The 15,290-nt window shown below is 44.3% G+C and overlaps 1 protein-coding gene and 2 non-coding genes across 3 annotated transcripts; all 3 read right to left on the bottom strand.

Moving 5' to 3' along the window:
* Positions 1–4,824: 4,824 nt before the first annotated feature.
* Positions 4,825–6,440, bottom strand: LOC116218798 (testisin-like). The gene is made up of 4 exons (XM_031561562.1): positions 6,399–6,440; positions 5,551–5,797; positions 5,208–5,353; positions 4,825–5,091 (listed from the first exon to the last, which is right to left on the bottom strand). Exons 1-4 carry the CDS (start codon positions 6,438–6,440, stop codon positions 4,825–4,827), a joined length of 702 nt encoding a protein of 233 aa, XP_031417422.1.
* Positions 6,441–12,934: 6,494 nt separating this feature from the next.
* On the bottom strand, positions 12,935–13,007 carry trnak-cuu. Its single transcript has one exon. It is a non-coding gene; the product is annotated as a tRNA-Lys (tRNA).
* A 972-nt stretch (positions 13,008–13,979) lies between these two features.
* Positions 13,980–14,052, bottom strand: trnak-cuu. The gene has a single exon. It is a non-coding gene; the product is annotated as a tRNA-Lys (tRNA).
* Positions 14,053–15,290: the final 1,238 nt, after the last annotated feature.

The following is a 15,290-nucleotide window of genomic DNA, read 5'->3' as shown; positions in this document are numbered from 1 at the left end:
TTTTGTAGGACTAGGCCCCATCCTTCCCCTCTAGGCTACAGTCTTTGCCAGCGGAATGACAAGTTAAAAAGAAAAATGCTGTTCTTACCTTTTAAAATGCGCGCTTCTAGTCGCCCCGCCAGCGGACCGGGTCCCAGAAGACAGGGAGCCTTTGTCCTTTGTCCAATCCCACTTCTTGACACCAAATATGTTGTAGCGAAAACAACCTCTTCAAATCTTAGAGTTAATACTCAATCAGAGTCAGAAGACCGAATGTGATGAACTGAAGTTTTATTCAATCTTGCAGACATTTCATTCAAATCGAGAGTGGTGGTCCATGGAGCAGCTCGGTCAAAAACTTAGCGCACTAACTATTTAAAGGGCATATTCCGTCACTATGCTTTTCCAATCAAAAGACTAAAACGTATCCAAATTGAACCAACCAAAATATTCTGCTCACTAATTGCCAAAACATCTTTCAAGATGCCGAGCAGCTGTGTCCTTATCAGTAGTTTTACCCCTCCCGGTTATGATGGCATGGCTCTTTCGTGGGAACTTCTACCTGCTCTTTGATGAATCCCCTTATGCATAAACCTTTTAATTAATATTTGGCTGTCTCTGTAAGCCTGCACTTGTGGAAACTGTGTGATCTTGTTTTGAGAAATTATGCCTCTCTGTTTGGCCTGACATTCATCCCTACACACAGGCCTCTCTGCCTGATAATTAGGCCTCTCTGCACGTAGGCCCCGAAAGAATGGCCTGACCTTCATCTGTGCACACGGGCCATTCTGTCTGACCTAACAAGACACTCACTTCTGCACACGGGCCATTCTGCCTGACACAAGTCATTGCAAAACGGCTTCATGTTCACCACACCACTGTATTATAACCATGATACTTTCATATTTTTCCAGGATATATTTGCTGCAATGAGAGCCCTGGAGCCAACAGCAAGACTGCAGGGAGGAAGAGCAGAGTGGCGCCACTTGGATCAGGACCGCTCGGATCTCGTCGGCCAATAACTCGTCTTCCAAATCCATTAGCAGTCCACTAGCCTAATCCAATCCAGCCGCGGAAAACTAATGGACCTGGCCAATCGCAGCGCATCTCTCCATTAGAGTGAACTTGTCTTGAACTTGTGTGACGTTACGTTACCAAGTTACGCTGAAAGACGTACCTCATCACTCTCCTGAAGATATTTCTCTTAGACAGACACACGTTTTATTTTCATATCGTACTGATCGACAAGCCAAGCTAACGTAAACGCTTCCACTGAAGTTACGTGCTAAACAAAACCGAAGTAACGTTTACATTACGAACTAGGTTATGCTACATCTAATAACTACAAAATTGATATGAATGGAAACAGCCATGTGTAACTATTATAATGTTACTCTGAGCTGAAACAGGCACACGTCCAAGTATTGACAGTGATTCAAGTAGTTGTTGAAAGATTGTATCAGTTAACTGAACATCTAGTTAGCTTGCTATCTGTATATGACGCCTGTCCAGCGTCGCTTCATTGTTTATCATACAGCTACTGTAACTGATCATGCATAATATGATTGCTATTGATAACGATAACGGTACTCGAGTGTATATTTATGTGCTGCAGTGTCACAGTGTATTGTTCAAAGCATGCTCACATTCAGTGTTTACTTGCTTATTGTACCTGTTGTATTGTTCTAGTTAGTTAGCTAATAACATTGATTTAAAGTATAAGCAGTTATTATAAATATGTATTTAATCTACATACACTTACTGCCTTAGATAATGTAGGAAAAAAAGTGCGTAATATTAAACATCACTGTTATCAAATTTCAGATCACAAAGGAGCTGACTGGCCATGGCAGGGGGACAGCTCTTTGGGTGACCTCCATTGACAACGAGGTTGGCTGGATCCAACCAGTGTCATGACAGTGCAGGAGTGGCTGGGACTGGACAGGATGGCGTGATTGAGCGGTACCGCAACGCAGCTGTTCCACACACAGTCCTGCTATACATGGACTTTAGCTGCTGCGTGAGTGAGGGGGCGAGCAAGCTGCAGACCAGGTTTGCGGAGTGGCCAGACCTCCACAGGTGTCCCAGCCTCTCCTGATGAGCCTGGGGTATGTCAATTCATAATTGTGTGTAAAGAAATAAAATCACTGTATCAGCATTTTCTCCAACATATCTGTTTTCAAAATGTGTCGCTTATTTCTTTCTCAGGCTGTGGATGACTCTGGCGTGCCAGGCATGGACCGAGTTGACAGCATGGCAGAGTATCTGGTGAAGCTGAGGAACCAGCAGGTCAGGAACATTTATTGTCTTGCTACTTTCCCTCTGTGCCCTGCCATATTCACACTGGCATATGTTTTTGTCTTTTCTCACGGGCTGCTGTGTTCTCTCTCTCTGTCCAGATGGGATCTCATCCTGGATGACTACAGGAGGATCAGGCGGCGCATTCTGGCCAATGGGGCTGTTATGCAGCAGACCACCCTGCAGCTGGTGGATGTGAGCCACACCACACAAGAGGCAGGGCAACATAGTGGTGATGCAGGGACTGGACATCCAGCCACATGTCTGTGGCGACTGACCCTCTCCACCCTGCTCATGTGTGCCCACCATCTTCACCCCTAATGGTATTTCATTTCATACCATATATTGGAGACCAGTCTTGGATTTTAGTCAGTCACGATTCAGGTTTATTCTTGAACAATGGCGGCCACACATTGTTGAGACAGAGGCCGAAGTTCCACACTCCCTCACAGCGTTTCACCTAAGCTTATCTGATTTATCCATTGCAGGCTGGTCTGCTAAATACACTTTCAAGGGGTGTTACCGTCTATTCATGAGGTCTTGGAGACACAAGGTGTCTAGCTCCCCCTGGATTAGCCATAGCACCCCCATTGCACCCCCTAGAAAATAATGGTTTATTTATGATTATTTAATTTCATTCTGCGTTATTTATTGTGTGATAATAACATTTAACTCACAAAATAAATTAATAACAGATTTAAATGAACAGATTGTTTTAGACACAGAGCAATCGTTCTGTCATAACCTTTGACCGAAATGTTTCAGAAGGCGCGAACGTGATTGACTGAAGCCTGAAACATTTCGCTGGCCATGCAGTGCGCTTGTACTCCTAAGCCAGGGATTGTGGGTTCGAGTCCCATCTGGGGTGTGTGCTTTTAAAAATGAAGTGAGTTGCTATGGAATTCTGTGTCGATAAGAGTGCCACTGAGGATGCTTATCCATCATTCATTAGATGTCTCAGTACTGGTGTATGCTGAAGTTGGTACAGTGAATAGCATGTTGATACTTCACAAGCAGCTTAACCGGGTTTGATCCCAGGTATGATGACAAAAATGTGTGCAAAATATTTTACCTTTAATCAATGTAGGTTGTCACAAAGTTGCTGAATAAACATAAGGCCTGTTCTGACTAGCAACCAGAGATGCCCACGCCAAGCAGTGCCTTATGGGGGCATCATGTCTAACACTATAGGATTCACCACAAATACCTCCTCGGGGGAGGCATTGGCTACTGTTCTTTTGACCCTCTCCACTGACAAACACCTGGTTCCCTACTGCTACAGAATGGGAATGATCTACAGAAAATGTGTCTGTGGCAACAGTAGATATACACAGGAAAAAAAAAACATACAGAATCTTGTTACATAGCAATAGGGCAGTAACTATAGTTCCGGTTCCGTAGCCATAGTTGGTACCTTTAAAAAAAAAAAAATGTACTATTGGTACAGAATTCCGTGGCGACAAGATCAGCACTATTGCTGTCTTTCAGGCAGTTGACCTGGGTTTGCCCAATGTTGATGTTGATTCATTGATTATGGTCAGAAACTATATGAAACTATATGCTTTATGATGTCACAAAGTTATTGACTAAACATACAGCCTAGACTGACTAAGCCGTGTCATGAATTAGGCTCACCCTTGTTCGTACTGGTCATTTGTGTTTTGATAGTTTTGTGTTTGTGGATTGAAAAAAAAAAGATTGAAAACAGGCTATTACTCTTTGCAAGACACAACACATTTAATGTATATAAAATGTATATATAACATTACAACAAAAGAGAAAAAAGGAAAGAAAAGCCCAAATGGAACATGCAAGAACCATACACTTCTATGATACTGAGCATATGCCATACTGGTTATGAGGATTAGATGGGGGAATGGTAAGCAGGCCTTCAGAGGAGAGGGCCTTAAGTGCAGTTGGTTAAAAGGGGAAACGGTTGTCAAACAGGGAGAGTAAGATCATTTAGGTCTTTGTAAGGCAGGAGAAGACAATAGGTACAGGAGTAATATGACACTTGGCCTGTTGGTGAGAGTCAGGCAGGTGATTTCTGCATGTGCAAATTATGTTCCTATAGCAAATAATAACATGTATGGTACTACACAAAAAGTATTTTAGTCTAGGCCATTTACTGTTTCAACTGATGTACCCTATTCTGTTTATTATAAAAGTAATACTGAGGAGGTATTTGAGGCTGTTGTAACAACAATGAAAATAACTATCACTGCATCAGACTTAATGTCCATAAAGATTAATGTAAAAAATGTATTTCATAATAATTCCTATATATGATGTAAACACAAAAGTGAATGAGCAAAGACACATATATTATATGTGTTATTTGCAAGAAAACATTCAATACACTTTTTGATGTATCATGGCTGTTATCAAGGTCATTTTTCTCCCACCTCAACTATCTTGTTTCCACCCTGATGTCCTCACATCACTAATATCATACCTTTTAAGTGCAATAAGAATATTAAAATAGTACCATATACCATACCCATATACCATATCATAGTAATGCTTTCTTGTCTCAGCTTTCATACCCTACCAACATAGAGAGACAAAGGCTGATATCATGAAGAGAAGGAAAGAGAGTGAAAGTGAGCCAGGAGGCGCATTATCTGCTATGGAGAATGTGACAAAGCCTGGTGGGTCGCTCTGGATCTGGGAGCCGATCCAGGACTGGTAGCGGGACACCCTTGAATAAACACCAGGGAGTTCAGGTCGAGCACAACCAAACCCAAAGCTGACGACCCCAGACTGGACCCAAACCGTTTGCTGCTTGTTCACCATTGGACCTCCTGAGTCACCCTACAAACACATTATTGTAAGAAACGTTATCATACATTCCTTATTCTGAAATAGATTGGCACAATCCATGTCTACAGTCTCATGACAGCTGAATGTGCACCAAACTATTACAATACCTGACATGAGTCTTTTCCGCCAGCGAGTAGACCAGCACAGATCATGTTCTCTGTGATCGTTCCAGCTCCGTTCAGGCAGTTGCACTGTCTATTACCCACCACTGGAACCTCCACTTCCTGTAGGGTCTCGGGGAATGGGAGAGCAACTGAAGAGGAAGAGGAGAGTGAGCTCAAAATTATTGTTTATCAAATACGAAGCTGGACACAAATTCACACTTGAAGGAACTTTTTGAATGTGTTTGATTGCTTAAACTTTTTTTGCTGTTTCTTTAATATATCCCAGCTGTAGCATCCAAATATGTGTGGACATCAACTTGTCCTACACCCTATTGACTTGACTTACCACCTTCTCCAATGCTGCCCCATCCAGTTACCCAGCTGTCGGTGCCATTGTTGAACACACTGCCACTGGCTGCCAGACAAACCGGTCTGATGAAGTTAGTAAACTGAACGGGGGAACTGAGTCTCAGCATAGCAATGTCGTTGTCATTGGTCTTGTTGTCGTAATTGGGACGCAAGACGATTCTGTCCACGCTTCTGGACACTTCGTTGGGATTGCTGCTCTGCTGGGTCTGCCGCTTGGATTGGTGCTGAAAAAGACATTGGTTTTAGTCAGAATAAACAGCCCAAATGCATGGTGATGTTTATTCTGACCAACTGATATCCAGGTTTAAAACAACAACCGAAATCAGCATGAATTGATTAGTGGTGTAAACAACCTATAACGTTCTTTTTCGTAAATTAGCACCAAACCTAGTTCTTACAGCATCCGTTCCTTGGGCCCAACCCCTACTGACCTTGAAAAGCAGTGAGCAGCAGATACAACCCACTCCTTGTTGATCAGTGAACCTCCACAGAAATGGCTTCCAGACATCTGCAGACTAGCCTGCCAGGGCCAGCTGCCTGCAGGGGCATCTTGTCCTCCAACTATCCTGGGGTTGAGTGGAGTTGTGCCACACACTGAGCAATGGAAAAACGTAAAGTTTGAACGCACAACATATGCGGAGCAGGAGCAGGAACATAAATATCCCAAATTATATGTGATGCAAAGTTTTGGTTGCGTTTGGAAATTTGGCTATTAATTGCAAGGGATAGTTGTTAAGATGGAAGATAAATGCCAATCTGCGATTGGAGCAGACATTGCATTTACGCTGTTTTTGAAGCAATTACTGGGTCGATTAAAACAATTACAAAACGTTTGTACTCATAAACCTCCATATCCTTGAGAGACATTCTGATTCATAACCCTTGACATTTATTAAGAAAAGCTACTTTTATAGAAATGCAATTTATGTATTTCTGTAACTTTCATACCTAGCAAAGTCATCCGGCGGGATGCTTCTGCCTCCAGCCCGCGAGCTGTATGTTTGACACCCGTGACCGCATTTGTGTGACAGGGTTTGTATCCAGCGAGGGTAGTGTACCAAAGTACGGTGTTAGTTGGACTAAGTTATCTGCGTTTGTATATGTTCTCTTGAGACACTTGTGCTATTATACTGTTATCTGTTCTTCCTTGTAAAATTGCTGTGGTGAGGAATTGTCCAAAATAGCTTGAATTAAGTTACAAAACGTTTTGTTCCACCTCGAGAACGTCGGGAGGTGTTAATAAAATATGTAAAACATTTTTACAAATACGAGGTGTGGCTATAACATAACGAGACTAATGCTGTATTTCAGCTACAATTAGGACAACTCGTTATTCTTGTATATTTGTAATAACAGTGTCATTATTTAATAACCACACGTCGTACACTCGAACGATAAGTTGTCATGACCCTTCCACATCACACAAGTCAAGTCTTCCACTACTAGGCCAGGCAAATTAACCCTTTTTGGATCCAAAAATAGAATAAATTATAAAATAATTTTTTTCAGCATAGATCATTTCTATGAGGTGTCCAAAACAACATACTAAAAGTCCTAATAAATCCTATTTGAGGAATTTGAGTACTAAACATACTTTTAGTATGTTGTTCTGGACACCTCATAGAAATGATCTATGCTGAAAAAAAATATTTTACAATTGGTCTGTCGTAAAACGCTATTTTGCCTGAACTATACCGTCACAACGTACAAAGTCTACAGCTTGAAAATATTCGAGTGGCTGTCGATAGATTAAGTAGGCAGTGGTGTATAGTAACGTTCGTTACTGTACTTAAGTAGTTTTTTTGGATATCTGTATCTGTACTATTTATATTTCTGTTGACTTTCACTTTTACTTCACTACATTTGCAAAGAAAACTGATGACTCCGATACATTTCCCCTGAAACCTTCGTTACTCGCTATAAAATCCAATCTATCTTTAGAAAAATCATGAATCATGAGATCAACGTCGGGGACTGTGGTGGAACACAGACTGCAAGCAAGCAAGTTTGGCGAATCAGTGGTCCTAGCTTACAAGTTAAATCATTGGTTAATCACGTTAATGCGCAATTGCAAACAAGTGCTCTCAAAGCCGCGGTTTTTTATTTCCAGTGATGCCTAGGATGCTAGCTAGCGAGCGACTTCATGAGTAGAATTCCACTCTACGATGACTGATTTCACGATGGAAGCAATAATGGAAGCACCTGCTACTCCCGCAACAAACGACGGTGGTGACGAAGAGTGAAGGATTCTTGGTACCGGATGAAGTGCCTCTTACCCAAAGCTACTGAAATATTGGCATTCAAAAAATCCCCATCCAACCTCAGGAAACACATTGAGGTAAATTAAGAGTAATCCCATGAGCCGCAACGTTAATGATTAGTTATCATAATTAGCATAAACCTGTTAAGATATCAGATTCAGCTTGAGCAAAACCTTTGCCTATCGTGTTCAAATCAGGCCCATAGGAGTTTACAAGGCAGGTGTCCTTTCTCAAAACACTGACCTGATGCATCAAGTTGATATTTTTTGCTGAACACAATATTATGCATTTGCCCTCTACATCCTCTAGTCGGAATTAGCATACTTATAAAGCACTGTTACAACTTCTTCATATCATATTGCTTTTAGAAGAATTATGATGATAAGTTCATAGTAGATGCAAAAGTATACTTATGTACAATATATTACGTTGAAAATGGTTGCTCCTGGATGGATCACAGTCAACCCAATTATTTTCAACACAAGTCCTCATGCTGGCCACAGCACTTAAAATAATAAACTTAATAATTCTCAAAATTCTGACCCTTTCTTTTTTATTAACAGCATTTACTTGTAAATCTTTCATTAAGTACATTTAATATCAGAAAATTACTTTTGATTGTTAAATAAAGTAAATATCAGATATCAGACTTTTACTCAAGTAGTATTATAATAGGTGACTTTCACTGTCACTTTCCAGTGTGGTATTTTTACTTTTACTCAAGTATGGCTTTTGGGTATACACCACTGGTAGAAGGACACTATTATAAATAGGATTTAGGCTAATTACCCTTAACTTTCCTATTGTCATTTTAACGTGTCTTAAGACAGCTATATTTAACATGAGGTTTATAATGAAATATAACAAAAACAAATTGACAGGAAAACAACTTACCATCTAACTGGCTGTATGATCCTAGGGGATTGTCACAACCTCTGCTGCACACTCCTCTGTTCCTGTTCCTGCTCTTGCTCCATATGCTACTCCAGTCCGTTCATCCTCTCCTGTGTTTTAGTATTTCCCTCACTTCTTACAGAGCATTCACACGCTTCCGTTGGAATGCGTTGATCCGTCAGGGTTGACGGATCTCCATTCACTTTGAATGGGGTGACGTCATCCTTTGCCGAACTGAATTATGGCTCCGTTGGGTGCCCGTGCGTTGCGTTTCATGCGTTGCTTGCAGCAAGAGTTGAAGAATGTTCAACTTTTCGTGAGGCAATGCATGCGTCAGCCAATCAAATTGCCTTTCATGCATAACTGACAGCACAGGCGCTAGCCAATCAGATCCCGTATATGCTCACGTCTAGAAAGCGGCAAGCTCAAAAAAAAAAAGATGGCGACCAAACTCCGTAGATGGTCGTATTTGTACCCAAAAGTTGTTTGTTTGACTTTTTTTTGCTTAGATTTTTTAAAAGTTACCGAGAAATAGACAGTGTACAATGTAAAAACCCCTTTATTGTAACTGAAAAATACGTCTGATAGGATTTGCGAGGTGTGTGAGCACCCTATCTAATGTTAGCATGCTACTGCTTACAAGGTAAGCAGCTTGCTAGTGGCGTGATTGGTTTTTTGACCTGTCAATCTCACTATAACGTCTCTGGTATCAACAGAACCCCATGCGCCAGACTCCTCCTCCGCCATCCGTTGGCGCAACGCATTCCAACGGAAGCGTGTGAATGCTCTGTTAGTGTTTGGTTCTCACCTGTAGCCAATGTGTTAATTTAATTTAATTTAGTTCTCACCTGTAGCCAATGTGATAATTGAGTTTAGTTCTCACCTGTAGCCTATGTGTTCATTAAGTTTAGTTCTCACCTGTAGGCAATGTATTCACTGAGCTCCTATGTAAGCCTTGGGCTTTTTCCTTTGTCTTTGTGTGTAATTGTTTGTGATCAGCAAGATGTGCTGTTCTCCAGTCCTGTGATCTCTGCCTGGTTTGCCCATCGTGGCACTTTGATTTATCTCAGTAAAACACGCCTTGAGCGTTTGCATCCTATTTCTTTGTTTCAAGTCTCCAGTTTGTGACAGAATTACACACCAAAAGCAAGGATGCAGCCGAGGCAGCAAGATTCCGTGAAGCCATCACCGCTCAGGGTCAGCTACTAAGCCAACAGCGTGACCAACTGAACCAGATGACTACTACCATCCAAGAGTTGTCTGCTCGCCCACCACCTCTGCCTCAGCCTGCGCCTCAGCGAGATGGTTCCCTGGTGAAACCTGAGAGGTTTGATGGAAGCCCAAATGCCTGTAGAGGTTTCATACTTCAGTGCTCTTTGCACATGGTTCAGAATCCACGTAATTTCCAATCTGAAGAATCCAAGGTAGCTTTTATCATTTCTCTTCTCACTGGAAGAGCTTCAGAGTGGGCTACTGCGGTATGGGAACAAGGTGGAGATGACATCAAGGATCTTGCCTCATTCGAAGCACTTTTCAAGGCCGTGTTTGAGCATCCAGCTGAGGGATTGGAGGTTGGGGAGCAGCTACTGAAGCTTTGTCAGGGAGACCGTACAGTAGCTGATTATTCTCTGTCTTTCAGGATCCTTGCAGCCAGAAGTGGTTGGAATGAGCAATCCCTCCTTACCGTCTACCGACGTGGTCTGAGACCTGAGATTCAGTCTGAGCTAGCCTGTCGAGATGACGACTTAACTCTGGACCAGCTAGGGGCATTAGCCATCCGTCTGGACAATCTCCTTCGAACAAGAGGACTTCCAAGACATCGTTCATACATCAAATGTGAGTCACTTCAGGCCCCGCAAACCTATGAGCCGATGGAAATAGGCCACACACGCCTGACCCCCGAGGAGAGGGAGCACCGGAGGCGTAACGGCCTATGTTTGTACTGTGGAGAGTCTGGTCACCTAATAGCAACCTGTAACCGCCGTCCTCAACACCAGGAGTCCGCCGGGGTAAGCAGAGATTCCATTAATAGAATACCTGAACTATTCAATATAAGAGTAACTTTAAGCTGGGGAGCTGGTCACTACTCTGGTTTTGCCATGATTGAGTCTGGTGCTGCGGGTAATTTCATTGCAGAAGATTTTGTACATACTTTGAAGATTCCAAAAACTCAATGTACTCCTCCTTCACGGGTGAATGCAATTGATGGTTGACCACTGGGCTCAGGACGTGTGACTGAGACCACATTTACACATAGCCGGGTATTTACAGAAACGAATATTTCTGCCCCTCCGTTTTCAAAAATAACGTTGTACACACAACATCGTTTTCAAAAAAGTTTCTGTTTACATGAGCCCGCATAAATACGCCCTTCTATGGAGGGATGCAGTAACTCCGAAAGAGACAGTAGTGATGAGCGCGACATTCGTCCGGGAGGACGACTTCTTTCTCGAAGTTTTCCCACCAGACAGCAGTTCGCCCTGGTCAGATCCAAAACCGTCGGTGGCGACGTTGGCAGGCAATGTAGCCTACGTCTTGGGAGTGAAAGCAGTAGAAAGACTGCTGACCTCCGTGCAGTTCTTCGCCTCTGCTCCTCCATATAGAAAAGCAGTTGTGTTTGTAAATACAAACAGGCGTTTGCATTAACGTATAAATGAGCACTCCCTTAACAGCATCCATGATCAGTAAGCAAACTAACTGTAAACAATAGGACGCTCACATGATGTGATGCATTTTTAGTCGCATACTGTGACGTTTAAGAACCTAAAACTCCGTTTGACCTAGTTCACACGCAAACACAAAAACAGAGTTTTCAGAAATCTCCACTTTGGCCGGAGTTTTTAGAAATGATCGTTTTCCGTGATAAAACCTCCGTTTTCGTGTAAAAGAAAGGCCAAAACGCATGAAAATATATGCGTTTTCCCATCGTGTAAACGGGGTATGAGAAGACGCAGGTTTTACAACTCACCATTGATCACATTCACGAGGAAACCCTGAGTTTTTTTTGTTATTAACTCACCTGTCCATCCCATAGTACTAGGTTTGCCATGGCTTCGCCAGCATGATCCTCATATCTCCTGGTCTAACAGCCGGGTGCTTGCCTGGTCCCCAGCCTGTCAGGATCGGTGTCTGCAGGTGCAGTGTGCTTCTACGTCTATTGAAAGTCCAGAGGTAGGTGAAGTCAATATCCCACCTGAATACCAAGATCTATCTGAAGTTTTCAGTAAGGCGAGAGCCACACAGCTGCCACCTCATCGGCCATGGGACTGCTCTGTTGACCTCCTGCCAGGGGCACCGCTACCACGTTCCTGGATCTATCCCCTATCCAACAAGGAGACCGCCTCCATGCAGGAGTATGTGGATGAAGCTCTGAGGCAGGGTTTCATTCGTCCATCCACATCCCCGGTGTCAGCAGGATTCTTCTTTGTTGAAAAGAAAGATGGTGGTTTGCGCCCTTGTATAGATTACAGGGCTCTTAATAACATAACCATAAAGTACCGTTACCCACTTCCATTAGTCCCTTCAGCACTGGAACAACTTCGTGGGGCCCGATACTTCACCAAGCTGGACTTGCAAAGCGCATAAAACCTGGTGAGGATACGGGAAGGAGATGAATGGAAGACAGCATTCTCCACTACCACTAGTCACTATGAATACCTTGTTTTACCGTATGGGTTAGCCAATGCTCCTTCTGTGTTCCAGTCGTTTGTGAATGAGGTTCTCAGAGACATGCTCCACAGGTTTGTTGTTGTATATATTGATGACATTCTTATACACTTAGACAATGTTCAGGATCATGTAAAACATGTGAAGGCTGTACTTAACAGACTGCTGGAGCATGACCTCTTTGTCAAGGCTGAGAAATGTCTCTTCCATCAGTCTTCCATCTCATTCCTAGGCTACGTGTTGAATTCACAGGGAGTGCAGATGGATGAGGAAAAGCTGCAAGCTGTTCTGTACTGGCTGAGGCCCAAGACTACAAAGGAACTTCAGAGATTTCTTGGCTTTTCTAATTTTTACCGCAGGTTTATTAGGAATTTCAGTAGCGGTAACTGAAAACCTCCTGCCGTACTTCTCATCCTGGTTTCAGACTGCGTTTTGTGAAAGGCAACTATACTGGAGTGGCACTAGCAGAGGATGGTTTCGATCCATCGACCTCTGGGTTATGGGCCCAGCACGCTTCCGCTGCGCCACTCTGCTTTATCTCACCCCAGATGGGACTCGAACCCACAATCCCTGGCTTAAGAGGCCAGTGCCTTATCCATTAGGCCAATGGGGCTAGTCTGCTGACTATCAGCCTCAGCCTCAGCCTCATCAATATAGTGAACTAGGGAAATACTTTCAATGTTGACAAAAGTAGTTCATTGCATTTAAAGCTTTCGGGGCTTGCCTAGCAGAGGATGGTTTCGATCCATCGACCTCTGGGTTATGGGCCCAGCACGCTTCCGCTGCGCCACTCTGCTTTATCTCACCCCAGATGGGACTCGAACCCACAAACCCTGGGTTCAGTGCATTTTCAGCTGTCGGGGCTTGCCTAGCAGAGGATGGTTTCGATCCATCGACCTCTGGGTTATGGGCCCAGCACGCTTCCGCTGCGCCACTCTGCTTTATCGCACCCCAGATGGGACTCGAACCCACAAACCCTGGGTTCAGTGCATTTTCAGCTGTCGGGGCTTGCCTAGCAGAGAATGGTTTCCATCCTTCGACCTCTGGGTTATGGGCCCAGCACGCTTCCGCTGCGCCACTCTGCTTTATCGCACCCCAGATGGGACTCGAACCCACAAACCCTGGGTTCAGTGCATTTTCAGCTGTCGGGGCTTGCCTAGCAGAGAATGGTTTCCATCCTTCGACCTCTGGGTTATGGGCCCAGCACGCTTCCGCTGCGCCACTCTGCTCTTCCTCCCTGCAGTCTTGCTGTTGGCTCCAGGGCTCTCATTGCAGAAATATATCCTGGAAAAATATAGGAGCCAGGCGTTCTGCTGTTTGGTGTCTATTTAATTGCAAGCTAGATTTGACCAAAAAAAAAGGCTGAGAAGATCGAGACAATCTGCGTGGTTGGGTATGAAATTGGCTACGTGTTGCCCACTGAAAACCTCCTGCCGTACTTCTCATCCTGGTTTCAGACTGCGTTTTGTGAAAGGCAACTATACTGGAGTGGCACTTAAAGAGGGACTAGCAGAGTATGGTTTTGATCCATCGACCTCTGGGTTATGGGCCCAGCACGCTTCCGCTGCGCCACTCTGCTTTATCTCACCCCAGATGGGACTCGAACCCACAATCCCTGGCTTAAGAGGCCAGTGCCTTATCCATTAGGCCAATGGGGCTAGTCTGCTGACTATCAGCCTCAGCCTCAGCCTCATCAATATAGTGAACTAGGGAAATACTTTCAATGTTGACAAAAGTAGTTCATTGCATTTAAAGCTTTCGGGGCTTGCCTAGCAGAGGATGGTTTCGATCCATCGACCTCTGGGTTATGGGCCCAGCACGCTTCCGCTGCGCCACTCTGCTTTATCTCACCCCAGATGGGACTCGAACCCACAAACCCTGGGTTCAGTGCATTTTCAGCTGTCGGGGCTTGCCTAGCAGAGGATGGTTTCGATCCATCGACCTCTGGGTTATGGGCCCAGCACGCTTCCGCTGCGCCACTCTGCTTTATCGCACCCCAGATGGGACTCGAACCCACAAACCCTGGGTTCAGTGCATTTTCAGCTGTCGGGGCTTGCCTAGCAGAGAATGGTTTCCATCCTTCGACCTCTGGGTTATGGGCCCAGCACGCTTCCGCTGCGCCACTCTGCTTTATCGCACCCCAGATGGGACTCGAACCCACAAACCCTGGGTTCAGTGCATTTTCAGCTGTCGGGGCTTGCCTAGCAGAGAATGGTTTCCATCCTTCGACCTCTGGGTTATGGGCCCAGCACGCTTCCGCTGCGCCACTCTGCTCTTCCTCCCTGCAGTCTTGCTGTTGGCTCCAGGGCTCTCATTGCAGAAATATATCCTGGAAAAATATAGGAGCCAGGCGTTCTGCTGTTTGGTGTCTATTTAATTGCAAGCTAGATTTGACCAAAAAAAAAGGCTGAGAAGATCGAGACAATCTGCGTGGTTGGGTATGAAATTGGCTACGTGTTGCCCACTGAAAACCTCCTGCCGTACTTCTCATCCTGGTTTCAGACTGCGTTTTGTGAAAGGCAACTATACTGGAGTGGCACTTAAAGAGGGACTAGCAGAGTATGGTTTTGATCCATCGACCTCTGGGTTATGGGCCCAGCACGCTTCCGCTGCGCCACTCTGCTTTATCTCAGCCCAGATGGGACTCGAACCCACAATTCCTGGCTTAGGAGGCCAGTGCCTTATCCATTAGGCCACTGGGGCTAGTCTGCTGACTATCAGCCTCAGCCTCATCAATATAGTGAACTAGGGAAATCATTTCAATGTTGACAAAAGCAGTTCATTGCATTTTCAGCCATCGGGGCTTGCCTAGCAGAGAATGGTTTCGATCCATCGACCTCTGGGTTATGGGCCCAGCACGCTTCCGCGGCGCCACTCTGCTCTTCCTCCCTGCAGT

Source organism: Clupea harengus, chromosome 23, assembly GCF_900700415.2.
Source record: "Clupea harengus chromosome 23, Ch_v2.0.2, whole genome shotgun sequence".
Lineage (NCBI taxonomy): Eukaryota > Metazoa > Chordata > Actinopteri > Clupeiformes > Clupeidae > Clupea > Clupea harengus.
Note: the sequence above shows the minus strand (reverse complement) of the source record. Positions and strands in the feature narration are given on the sequence as shown.